Source organism: Fusarium venenatum (assembly GCF_020744135.1).
Source record: "Fusarium venenatum strain MPI-CAGE-CH-0201 chromosome Unknown EDB82scaffold_1, whole genome shotgun sequence".
In the NCBI taxonomy this organism is placed as follows: Eukaryota; Fungi; Ascomycota; class Sordariomycetes; order Hypocreales; family Nectriaceae; genus Fusarium; species Fusarium venenatum.
In genome coordinates this window covers 2688903-2701492 of record NW_027072129.1, presented here as the reverse complement: position 1 = coordinate 2701492, position 12590 = coordinate 2688903, and the positions used below count along the sequence as shown (strand labels likewise).

General features: G+C 48.4%; 3 protein-coding genes across 3 annotated transcripts; all 3 read left to right on the top strand.

The window, feature by feature from the left end:
• Nucleotides 1–2348: 2348 nt before the first annotated feature.
• On the top strand, nucleotides 2349–5309 carry EDB82DRAFT_25242 (uncharacterized protein). Its single transcript, XM_065607320.1, has 3 exons — nucleotides 2349–2775; nucleotides 2839–2970; nucleotides 3039–5309. Exons 1-3 carry the CDS (start codon nucleotides 2661–2663, stop codon nucleotides 4883–4885), a joined length of 2094 nt encoding a protein of 697 aa, XP_065465411.1. The 5' UTR covers nucleotides 2349–2660; the 3' UTR covers nucleotides 4886–5309.
• A 609-nt stretch (nucleotides 5310–5918) lies between these two features.
• EDB82DRAFT_455767 (uncharacterized protein) lies at nucleotides 5919–9187 on the top strand. Its single transcript, XM_025731535.2, has 2 exons — nucleotides 5919–6804; nucleotides 6855–9187. The coding sequence occupies exons 1-2, from the start codon at nucleotides 6368–6370 to the stop codon at nucleotides 8824–8826; spliced, it is 2409 nt and encodes an 802-aa protein (XP_025590550.1). The 5' UTR covers nucleotides 5919–6367; the 3' UTR covers nucleotides 8827–9187.
• Nucleotides 9187–10801, top strand: EDB82DRAFT_484451 (uncharacterized protein). The gene is made up of 2 exons (XM_025731536.2): nucleotides 9187–9456; nucleotides 9512–10801. Exons 1-2 carry the CDS (start codon nucleotides 9394–9396, stop codon nucleotides 10529–10531), a joined length of 1083 nt encoding a protein of 360 aa, XP_025590551.2. The 5' UTR covers nucleotides 9187–9393; the 3' UTR covers nucleotides 10532–10801.
• The last annotated feature ends 1789 nt before the right edge of the window (nucleotides 10802–12590 follow it).

The window sequence follows — 12590 nt, the reverse complement described above, 5'->3', positions numbered from 1 at the left end:
TTGATTGACTGACTTAAAACGGACTCTGATCTCCCGATCCTCTAGAGACCTGAGACAGTGGATCGTTTGTATCCGGCTCCAGTTATTGCTTGGCGAACCTGGACTCGCAGATCTTTTCTTAGCAATTGAGGAAGTGACCACAAGACACGATGCTAGATGAACAAGGACATGCGCCGTATAGAACCCTCGATAAGCGTGTAAAGGATGCCTCGCATTGACGGCTCTACAGCACTACACATACAAGATGGAACCTGCTGTTTTTGGGCTGTTCCACGAAGATCTATCATTGTCTCCCCCCACGGCGTAACAGCCGAATGAGGACAGGTAAGTAAAAGGTACATGTCACTCTATAGGACCCAGAGACTAGGGTCTATTATCACCTATCACGACTGCGTCCAATGGATGGTCCAGTCACATTGATCGCATGAAATAATTGTCTGGTTGCGGGTTTATCTCTAAATGAACTCAACCCAGACTACCTAATCAGAACAGCCAACTAGACCAGCTTCGAAAGAATATCGTATTAATGGTAGTATTGAAGGGATCCACGAGACACCCAAATGACTGGCAGAGCCAGATAATCACTTAATTAACGTTTCTTTCCTCGCGATAACCAAAAACTGTTCCAGACGTTGAGAGGCGGACCTTGACACCCACAAGAGGCATGTTAAATGAAGCAGATCTCCTTCTGGTCAAGGGTCTTTCCATAGTTGGGCTAGTGCTTGCAGATGAACCCCTTGGTTGGACAGAGCTTGCTGCAAGGTACCCGAGTAGGGTAGGTTGTCGACGATTTGGAGTGGATCATTTCTATTTTGTCATTATCCATGAACAAGAGGGAGTATTAACCATGACCATGGATGGCATCAATTAGCTAGAGAACATTCTAACCTTCTGTGGCGTCTTCTCATGACTGACCCGGAAGAGCCCGGACCTGACCTGGCCTGTTTCTATGGCTGTTCTTTTTAGATCGTTGTGGGAACTGTTTAATGAGTTGATCTTGAGGTACTAACCTTGAGGCCACTCACCGGCATCCAGAATACTTACACTGACGGGCCAGAAAAGAAAACAAGATGAACGCAGTCAGTCATACATTGAATCTACCAAGGACCAATCGTCTACAAAATTAGACTTTAAAGAAATCCTCTGAATCGGTCCCATCTAAATGCAGGCAAACTTGGGCAGCCGGCAGTCCGAACAAAGACATTGTTTCTCTACATATTACACATGACTGGGAATAAGCTGATCGGGAAGCGAGACAAAGTCAGATGAGGAATGCTGTCGATCTTAGTCCCCGTTTTCTGTCTCCCTCAATATTGACAATTGGATTCATCGCGTGCAAACCATGTCTCACCTTTCACCTTTTAGCTGGACGTCATCGTGGCCCAGAAGCTCCAGGGAAGAAGGAGATCTACTATTGACAGTTAGTTACACAAAGTTTCCTGGAATGTGAGTTACCATGTAGTTGGAGACAATAGGCATACAAGGCAAGACAATGACATGACAGGGAGACGGAAGCAGAAGTGCTGTCGCTATAGACGGAAAAGATAGATGCCATCTTTGCGCACCGAATGAGATGGAGCATTCAAAGAAAAGCTCTCATCAGCAAATCAATTACCTTTGAGTGGAAAAAGACGCTCCAGTTGCTCCGGACTCAAGTGGTGCCCCGTGTTATTACTTATTCCACACCGCGCCCACCGTAAACTCGTCCCTTTGCGAGCCGTGTTCATATTCCTGTACCAACCAAACCAGGGGCCTCTCTCATTCTCTGCACTACGGACTTGTTAACTTATCAGCCAACAAGGGCAAAAGCGCAAAACCACAAGCACAAGGATCAGCCTGCAACTCAACTCAAGTTTAGCCTAGCCTACTCTATGCCTAGCCGGGTTAATTCAGTGGAGTTTTTACGTCGATACCTGCAGTGAAGTCCAGGGTCCCGGTCCCTTTTTCCCTGGTACCTACTACCTACGCTACCTGCGCTATAGCACTCAGGTCGCCCACTTCTCCCTCCACATTTGAGACACCATATGCATCGCATCGTCCCTTTCTTCAAAGTCGACACCTGATCTTCTTTCTAGTCCTTTCATGTCGCAGACGTTTTAGTCTCGCGTTTCGACTCTTTGACCTGTATTTCTTCTTTTTGCTCTTTTCAGTTTTGGATTGGAAACTCTCCACCAACAACCGCAACGATTTGTGTGCACAATCCATCACAAGCAGGGTCTTTCTCCTCTCACTCCTCTCTCATTATCACCAGCAACAAAGGAGCTACCTGGGTAATCGCCTCAACTGGACACGACCTCACCATAAAACCCTTTCGACGATTACATTCCAAACCACAATAAATCAAGACGAAAAGTACCTCAACATCACGACTCTCTGGATGCAATCGAAAAAAATTCATATCGCACTGACTTTTGGCACTCCAAACTCACGTCATCAACCCCAGGGACACCGGTCGCAGAACGGGCCTGGGGTACGAAATCTAAAAAGGTCTTACACCACGCGCCATCTTTTGAAACAACCTCAACAAGGCATTCATACGTCACATTGTTCAAGACCTTTTAGAAAAGCGCAAGCCGGCATTTCCACTGCTCCTTTTCTCAGCATCGCGTTAATAAACCGGACTCCTATTGTGCTTCAACAACACAACTCACACCGCCACCATGGCTCTCCCACGAGAGTCCATGTTTCTCCCGACTATCAAATGCTCGTCATGTAGTCGGGAAGTTGAAATTTCTATGATGGGAGACCATATTTGTGCCCCGCCAGAGCCTGAACGTAAGAGAGGAAAATACCACAGATTGTCTCATCGACCAGGTGAACTAATCGATTATCCAATAGTTTCTCCTCCACCAGAAAAGTATGAGGCATACACTCCATACAGCCCAGCACCCTTTAGTCCGGGTCTTTACAGCCCAGCATCTCCTGAGAAACCGGGCCACATACCACCTTCACTAGATGTCAATGCTGCCAGTAAGTGGCTACCTGTCTACCAAGGTATAAAATAAGAAGGAAAAGAAACCCGACTAATAACCTCCCAGATCATCCCTTTTTGCTAAAAGGGCAGTTGACACCAAATAGTGAGCCGCGCAGCACATCCTCAATCAATGATATGGAATGCTTCTTCGACGACGTCCCAACACCACATGAAGACGATCTTATCATGCCTTCACCGCGCCCCATCGACCGTCCTGGAGCTTATGGAGGTTTTGGCGAGAAGAAGCACGGCCCAGACTTCCAACCTCGCTCTGTGAGTCCAAACGGAGGAGCCAACTCATCACTGTTCAAGAAAGTGGGCACTATTGCCCCAGGTCCCTTCGATCCCATTCGTAGTCCTTCGGCGATGTCCTTTCCCAGGGAGATAACAGAGAGCCGCGACAAGTCGGAAAGCTTCCTGAGTGCATCACCGAGAGACTACTTCAATAATCAAAGAAATGAAAGATCGCCCTCCCCCACAGGAAGTGCCAATGACAACAACTACGATGTCTCTGGCCCTCCTCGAAGACCAACACGGGATGACTACGAGGGTTTCGGACGCCCTTCTGAGGCTGACGAGTTGCTTCAGCCTCAGCCTCTAGGAATTATGAACCGCTCTGACACATTCCCAAAACTGGCTGTTCGGTCAGAAGCACCATTAAGAACTACTTCTGCGCCTGGTGTAAAACACGAGCGCACTGCCTCCAGTGGCTTTGGACACGCCAAGAGACCATCAATGGGACCAGATACCTCGAGAGCACCCCCGCCGCGCAAGAGTCTTCTGCACCCGTCAAAATCCAGCAAGTACTCGGCATCTGTCGATCTTGCTGCTGAGTTTGGTGTCAACAACCCTTACCATACACCTTCGGATTCTACATCTTCTGGGTTCTCTACATTCAGCCGCCAGAGCAACGGCAGTTCTCAGACTAGCCAAACAAGATCTCAACCTCGACGTGATCCCTCGGACCTCTCAGCTATGGACGGACTAATGGAAGATCTCGAGAGTTCAATGGAAGCGTTAGGGTCCAAGAATACACAAGCCGATGCCCCTATGCGGCCTGCACGTGCTCGATCACCGCTTGCAGAGTCACCACTCGATGTATCCCGCGAGCGACCTGATTCTGCCAACCGCTACGAGCCTCAAGCTGAGGTACCTCCCCAACGGGACGATCCTCAGCCAACCCCACTTTACGCGCCATCACCTCAAGATCACTACTCTAATACCAGCCCGTTATCCACGCCTGCGCAAACCCTCCCTCCAGCTCTGTCGCCCCCTGTTCGGAGAGCGACACAAGACCCCGTACGATCCCGAGGCAACTGCAAAGCTTGTGGTCTTGCTATCACAGGAAAGAGTATCTCATCCGCAGATGGAAGGTTGACAGGCAAATACCACAAGGCCTGCTTTGTTTGCACGACATGCTCCGAACCCTTCAAATCAGCCGAATTCTACGTCTTGAACGACAAGCCCTATTGTGAACACCATTATCACAAGCATAACGGCAGCCTTTGCGGAAGCTGCGAGAGGGGAATTGAAGGCCAATACCTCGAGGACGAATTCTCAATCAAGTACCATGTTGGTTGTTTCCGATGTCTCGATTGCGGTCGGTCCCTCTCGGATGGCTACTTTGAGGTAGAGGGCAAGTCGTACTGTGAGCGAGACGCTTGGCGTCGAGTGCAGCAGTCTTACCCTCCCCCAGCGAAGCCACCTCCAGGCCGAGCGCCACCCGGTTCACGACCTCCCATGATGGGCCTCCCTGGCCACCCGGCACAGCGAATGGGTCCTGGTATGGGACTTCCAAGACCACCGTACGGTATGCCGCCGCCTGGAAACAGGCTTGCTCCGGGACCTCCTGGACAACAGGGTCCTCGGCCACGAATGAACAAACGACACACTCGACTTGGCATGATGTAACGACCTAACTATTTTACCTGAATCTCGACGACGATGTATGGACCATAATTATATCTTGTAATATCACCTGTCTGCGTCTAGAATGTTTTTGACACCACCTGGTTTTGCTGTTATCTTGTTTGGAGTTGGCTAGCATCATTGTTTTGTTATTATACCCCCATTGTTTTTAAGCTTCCCCCTTTACTGTTCGTAGATACGCCAAGTATCATGCAGCTATTTTGGAAGATGACGGTATCAGCCTGGGTAGTCCTCAAAGCTTCATGGTGTCCTAGAAGACTCTGTATCTGAGGCATCTTGGCTAAGGATTGGTCAATGGCCGGATGCTTGCACGAGTCTCTGTAGTGTAGTGTATTAGTGAGAGCCTTGATGGAAGTCTGCTCGAAATCGAAACACTGTTCAAACACTTGAAAGACGAAGCCAAAAGTAAATTGTTGTGATCAATGTCTCCTATTTGTTCTCGCGGATGGCTAGCTCAAAGACCTGTGAATCATGGCCATCTATCATCAACGGGTGAAGAAGCTGGGGGATAGATCACCAGGTAAAATTCTGAGTATTATGGCAGTAACAATCCATTTCTAAAATAGGCATTCAACCAATAGATAACAGATAAAGTCTTTGGAGACTGGTTCAAGCGTGGATTAACGCAGAAACCAACGTGTTTTGTCGGCACGAAATGTGTAGTGGTTGGGCTGCAGGCCCTTTTGCAAAGCCGCGTGTAGGGTCCCATGTATCAAGCCAGTTCTTCAGGAAACAGTAAATTACCAATTCGTATCAAGACTCGAAGCTCAAAGGAAACGCCATATTATCAAAGTCCAATATCGTGCGTCGTCTGTTGTAAACATTCCAATCATGTCTTGATTTCGCTTGCAATCTCCTATAAAACTGTTTGTGTGCTGGACGCTTAGTGGTCAGCTCCCCTCTGTGGGCACCAACGTTGGACCACCTCCTACCGTAGATCCCCCCCTAGATTGAAACCTTAGTTACACGTCCCAATTACGACCATTGGTAGTCGTCATCCACACCCATTCCATTAACTCTCCCTTCTTCAGGACCTTTTTTCTCTCCCTTTTTCCTCTGGTTTATCATTCGCATCGTCCTTCAAAGACGCAGCGTGTGACTTGTTTTTCTCTTTTAGTTGCGCATCCTTGGCATTTGCTTGTAACAGTCTATTTTCTCTTTGGCTGTCTTTGACAGAAGCCGCGCCACTCTTTCGAGAAGCGTTCAATTCTACGACCGACCGATCGAACGAGGCTATTTAATTTCAAGATAGCTGACATTAGACCACATCTCCCTGCGAACAACATCCCTTGCATCTCCCCGACCGAGTACTTCCGTTCCAACTATCCAACAAGCCATGCACCCCTAATCTTAATCGACTTCATTGACCACCTTATTTGCAATTGCGACACCAGCTTCAACTTTCCTCTGCGACACAACTCGGTTTCTGTTTGGATCAGCCGGCTCACATAATTGCTGCCCATCATGAAGAAATGGCATCCCCAAAGCCGGCGCTTGTTCGGCGCCAAGCTACGGCCTAGATCTATGATTATCATCGTCTTTGCGATGCTGGCCGCTTACTACTTGTTGTTTTTGCCCACTACAACTATCCCAGTTCCTTCCAACTCCCCGGGCACCGTTCAAGAACCACCGCCGCCCGTCGTCGAACAAGGCGGCAACTCCCAGCCGCAGGGAGAAGGCGAAGTCGAGGATCAATATGGATCCATTCACAGGCAACTTTGGGAACTTACAGCTGAGGATCTCAAGGACTGGCGGGACCCCACCGATGGCGAGGACCCCAGAGATATTGAACCTGGGTTTGAGACTGATGGAAAAGAAAGAGGCTTTGGAGATCTTGGCAAGCTCCAACACGAGAAGGACATGAGAAAAGAATGGCGACATGCCTACTCTGTTACATCCAAGTAAGCAGTTGAGGTGTTACAAAGTGATATGTCTGTTAACACGATCGCAGCTTCCCTAGCTCCAACCATATTTACGGAAAGACTCTGGCCAATCTGGAGAACCATGAAGCTCGACCTGAGGAATTCAGCACCGATCTCAAATTCGACCCCGACGCCGACGTAGAGTACAGCTCTGAAAAGCCTGTTCGGTACAACCCTTACCCCAGTTACAACAGTGAAGCCTGGAAGAAGGCTGGGCACGCTCAGTACTTCCCATGCAAGGGTGCCACTGGAGAACCTGTTGAGGACCTGCTTGTCTTCAAGGGTCGACCTCGCGAATGGCCGTTGCCCCGCTTCGGCAGCTATGATGCTTTAAACATGGACCCTAACCTTTGCTGGGAGAGAGAGACTCGACTTGGTCCCTACGGATTACATCGTCAGTTTAAGAAGGTTGGCGGTGAACCACAACCCCTCAATTTTGATAGCGTCAACTGGGGTGATCTTCAACGAATGTGTGTCAACAAAAATGCCCAGCGTTTTGAAATGAACCGAGAGCGGGTCAACGAGTATCTCAATAATTATCCCGAGACTGTCATCGGGCCTCACGGGCCTGAACATTCTGAGGAACCTGCTCAGGAGAAAATGTCGAAACGAGACATCCCAGCAGAGCCGGAAAGTATGGACCAGGCTGCCCCGAACAACGTTGAGGCTCTACCTCCCGTAGCCAGTCCACAACCGAAGCAACCTGCTGAACACACGAAGCATCCCAGAGCCCCTACAAAGGGCCATGTTTCTGAGCCTCGAACTGCTATTCTCCTTCGGTCATACACTGGAAAGGACTACACCGAGAACGACAAGCAAACGATTCGGGCGCTGGTCTCTGAGTTATCTCTTAAAACCGGAGGCCAGTATGAAGTCTTCTTGCTGGTCCAGGTCAAAGACAACAACTTGCGTATTTTTGAAAACGAGAATGTTTACCAAACGGTTCTTTCGCAGAGTGTGCCACCCGAGTTTCGCAGCATGACAATTCTCTGGAATGACGACATAGTCTGGCAGCTTTACCCGAAGCTGACCGATCCTGAATCAAAGAACGTCCACACTGCTCAATGGCTTTCCGTCCAAAAGTTCAGCCAAGAGTTCCCCCAGTTCGATTTCATCTGGAACTGGGAGATGGATTTCCGCTTTACTGGTCACCACTACCACCTCTTGGATAAGCTTGGTGAATTTGCGAAGAAACAGCCTCGAAAGGGCATGTGGGAACGAAATGAGAGATGGTATATCCCTACCTATCATGGCAACTATGACGAGGAGTTCCGTCGGGACATCGAGAAAAGATATGGTGATAATACCATCTGGGGTGCTCCCGAGTTCCCCTTCATTAATCCTATCGGACCCAAGCCTCCTGTCGCAAGTCCCAGTCAAGATAACTATGAATGGGGAGTTGGTGAAGATGCTGATGTTATCACCGTGTCGCCCATGTTCAATCCTATCAACAGCAATTGGGTTATCGCCAACCAGGTTTGGGGCTACAACGATTCAACCCATAAGTCTCAGGATATTCCCCGACGTACCACCATCGTCACACAGTCTCGTGTATCAAAGAGGCTACTAAACATCATGCATGTTGAGAATGTCCGTGGCAATCATGTTGCTTCAGAAATGACACCGCAAACAGTGGCCCTTCTGCATGGCCTCAAGGCAGTATATGCTCCTCATCCTGTTTTCATGGACCGTGACTGGGATGGAAAATTCCTGAACAAATGGTTCAACCCTGGCGAGAACGGTGAATGTGGTGGCCGCGGTAGCCCCATGGGCTGGGGCCGAGAGCGCAGATACATTGGGTCAACCTGGTACTACCGGGCAATACCCCCCAACCGACTTTACAACAACTGGATGGGCTGGCAAGACACAGGCATTGGTGGCCCTAAGTGGGAAGAGAAGCATGGACGTCCATGCTTGCCTCCTGTTATGCTACACCAAGTCAAGAACACTGAGCCAACCAAGAATGGCCACGAAACCACCTTCGACTTGGCCTACGGTTAATCTTAAGCTATAGAACAAGCTTGGTACTTACAACTGTATGACTTGATGCTAGTATCTCTCTTTGTGGATTCTGGAGATCTTTTTAATGAACGCCGCGGAAAGATTACAGCATATGTTGATAAAGGAACATCACCGTTAAGCCGTGTTAGATAGCAGGAGGTATGAGAGCTACACAGGGTGTTTCTAGGAGTTTGGAGTGTCTATTTTTGCATAGGTATTAGAAGGCGAACAACGCGTATAGCTTTGGCTTACTGAGCCAAGCCTTGATCCCGTCACATTCAAATGACCCTACGCACAACTTGGTTGAATCCAAGGTGTGAGACTTTAATCAGTCAATATTGAATCTCAATGCTGTTCATGATGTACGACAAGACATGAGTGATGCTCGCATTAATCATCCAGCCCGAGCTTTTACCGTCGCTCAACGACGCTATGGCGAGCTTCACCTACCCATTCCATACTACTTATATACTCGCTGTCGACACATTTGAAATATTTTTCTGCGAAGGACTTACATAAGTCAATTCCTGCTCGGAACGATCAACCAGTGCAGGAAGGGTTATCTACATGGACTTTCTATTGCATCATTTAGCGGCCCATCCACCCTATACCATGAGCCCCCCTCCAAGCGTAATATCTCATTCATTCTAATTTCAACCTTAGAGTCATTGCTAACCTATTGCAGACTCCTACGCCAAGAAGGTTTCTTCTTCCAAAGAGGGTTACGCAATCATCTCAAACTCCTACCGGACTTCCGCGGTTTCAGTCAACCCCTCGTTTCGCCTCCTCTTCTGTTCCTAGGCCGACACAGGTAAGAGCTGGCATTGACATTGAGGACGTTGAAGAAGTCGAAGATCGCCCCAAAGGTAGTTCTCAAGACAGCCAGGGCGATCAGTTCGCACCGAGGAAGTATGAGTCGCTCCACGATTCTATTGAGGTCGAGTCCGATGACGCAACAGCTTCGCAAGATGCTAGTTCAGCCGTATCGGACAACGACATAGATATCAAAAACTCAGGCTTTGTTGACCGGGAGGCTTCCAACGCGCCAAGCCTACCGCACGAGGCTTCTCCGTTAGAAGAGCGGGAGTCGAAACGGCAAAGAGTATCAATTTCTCCCATGCAAGAGTCAAGCCCAGTAGAAGAGCAGCACTATATGGTCGACGAGGACTCCGACGAGGACCCAGAAGATATGAACGAGAGAGAGCACACAGAGACACAGGATTCTACACAAAGTATTCAAGATGCTATCCTTCCCTATGATGAGTCGAAGGCACTTCATCAACCAACATTCCGCGAACCACCACGCTTCAAACAAGTTGAACTCGACACCGCAGTGAACGGTGTTCCAGCAGTATTTTCTCCTCAGCGTCGAGGGGCGAAATACATAGCCGGAGGACTCGCCGCTGAACTACAAGGATGGCTGTCTGAGGTAAAAGGCTGGGAAGGTGTAGTGCCAGCCCCTGCCTCAAGCATCAACGTGACAGTTGAGGAAGTTCGAGTAGGTCAAAGCATGTATCTGGTTAGAGGTCGTTCCGGCACGTCCGAAGGAAAGAAGTTCTTGCTTGCCGGTGAGGGTAGACTGACGGGTCTAGGACAGAGGATGCCTATGAGTGTTGGGAGTGTCATTGAGGTGGGACAGCCAGTGTGGGATATTGAGATGAAGGGGGAGGTTTGGACGGTGGCATGCGACTGGAGAGTATCTTGAAGAGTAGCATACCACCACTGGCATCGGAATTCCGGAGTTGTTAATACCGGGTAGATTCTTTCATGGAGTATATATCTCATTGGTGTAGAAGGAGTCCTCAGAGGCCATAGTACAGGTGTTTAAACACACATAGAGTATCGAGCACCTATAGCATGGCTTTCATTCTTGCCACCATCAATTACGAGAGGCATTCACCCTGTTGATAAACACATTGAGCCGCTCGTTCTAGCACATACGACTATACCTGCCAGAAAATACGAGATCCCGTCCGCTCTCCCATCGTCAAGCTCGCAAGGGGTGGATTAGTAGTTGGTTCGGTGACGACCAGCCAATACCCGCTGTTGTATGTTTTTTCTTCTCTCTTTATTTTTTAACTGCTATTCATAGTGTTGATGTTTTATCATAGTTGTGCCCTTGGTGTATAGGAATTGGTTACGTAGATAGATATCTACCTAACAGGTAAGTAGTAGGTAATCGATGAAAATAGAAGCAATCCGCCAAGTTAGTCTATTATTATACGCCAGAAACCCTCAACCTATATCTCTGAATAACCATTCGAAAACACATGGGCCGACCGTAGAGATTTTTTGATTCAACTTACCCTATAAGCGGACTCTTTGCCCGCCTTGGGGGCTGGTTGGAGCTGACCAAGTTTGATGGTATTACTCTCCAACTTAACTCGTGACAGATTCACGTACGCTACCCAACAGAAACATGGTATCTTGTATAGAGATGCGGCCAAGAGAGTGGTCTGATTTTCTACTCGTTAATAATCGAGAAAATCTTGCTTGGCGTGGGTCTGCGAACTTAGAGATGGTTATATACCTGCATAGCCGCAGCAGATAGAATCCAAGGATATTGTTTCGATCGCCATATCTAGCGATCAGAACTATATAACTTATGCGTTAATGACTGGGATTTAGTGGGCACACGTTTCACGCCCATGTTAAGCAGTAGTATATGCTTACTTGAAACAAAGCAAAGACGCAACTGAATGATGGAATATTGCTTCTGTGAAACCCAAGTTATTCTTGTCATCCGAAGAAAATCTCCGTTCTCTTGGCATACTCTGTTAATGACGACTGAGAACTCGCATGTCGCCTAATACAGGACTGGGGTTGAGTCTTATTTTTTGCTCGATGGATATTCCTAGTTCTCTGGGAGTTAATGGGATGACAAGACGTAGTATTATAACCGGAACAAGCTCGCTACGCAGTGTGTTAACCTATATAATATGCGCACTCTTTGCCAGGAACGCCCCAGTTCCGAGCACTGCCCACCAGATGCATCTGATAATGAGACGACTCCCGGCGGCGATCAAAAGCTGTTCAACACTCTTCTTCCCGAGGGGAAAGAAGCCTTGGCTCTTTTATTTTTGGCTACTTAGGTATTGCATTTGTATTGCATCAGTCTCAGCCGGCTTCGAGATACAGCACAGCCACTAGATAATGTGATGGCACAAGCCAGACGAAGGGGCACATATAGAAGGGCCAGCCTAATACTGGTTACAGACCGACACAGAAACAGCTCACAACTTTGAAGTGCTGATCTGGCACTACAAGCCCTACGGTATCATCTACCCACCGAGGAAATCCTCTGGTCAGGCTTTTCTCTAGTCTTAGAGCCACGGGACTTCTGTATGTCGCCCTCCTTGAGAATCTACGACTGGGGCCTCGTTCCTCAGCTGTTCTAGCGTCTCCTCCAAATATGGATCTCGGCTTCTTTGCTTCCGCGCAGCTGTGTACTCGCAACTCAGAACCAAGGAGCGATCAGCATTACAAAATCAATTAGTGGGTTTCCAACTTCCCTCATCATTGGTAGTGGACATCAAGCAAGCCCAGTCCTTGAGCGCCTTTACATCTGCCATGAATCAGGATGTATCAGAACATGGGGACTAGTTTGCCTTGCCTAGCAATACTATATATGATTCAAGAGCATATGCGATGCGTGTTCTCTATAGCCTATATTGAGTCCGAAGCCCATTCTTTTCAACGGGTGACTCCACCCTATGGCCTGCTGGGCCAAGTATTCGGTGGTCTCTCGGGTCTTTGTTGCATAG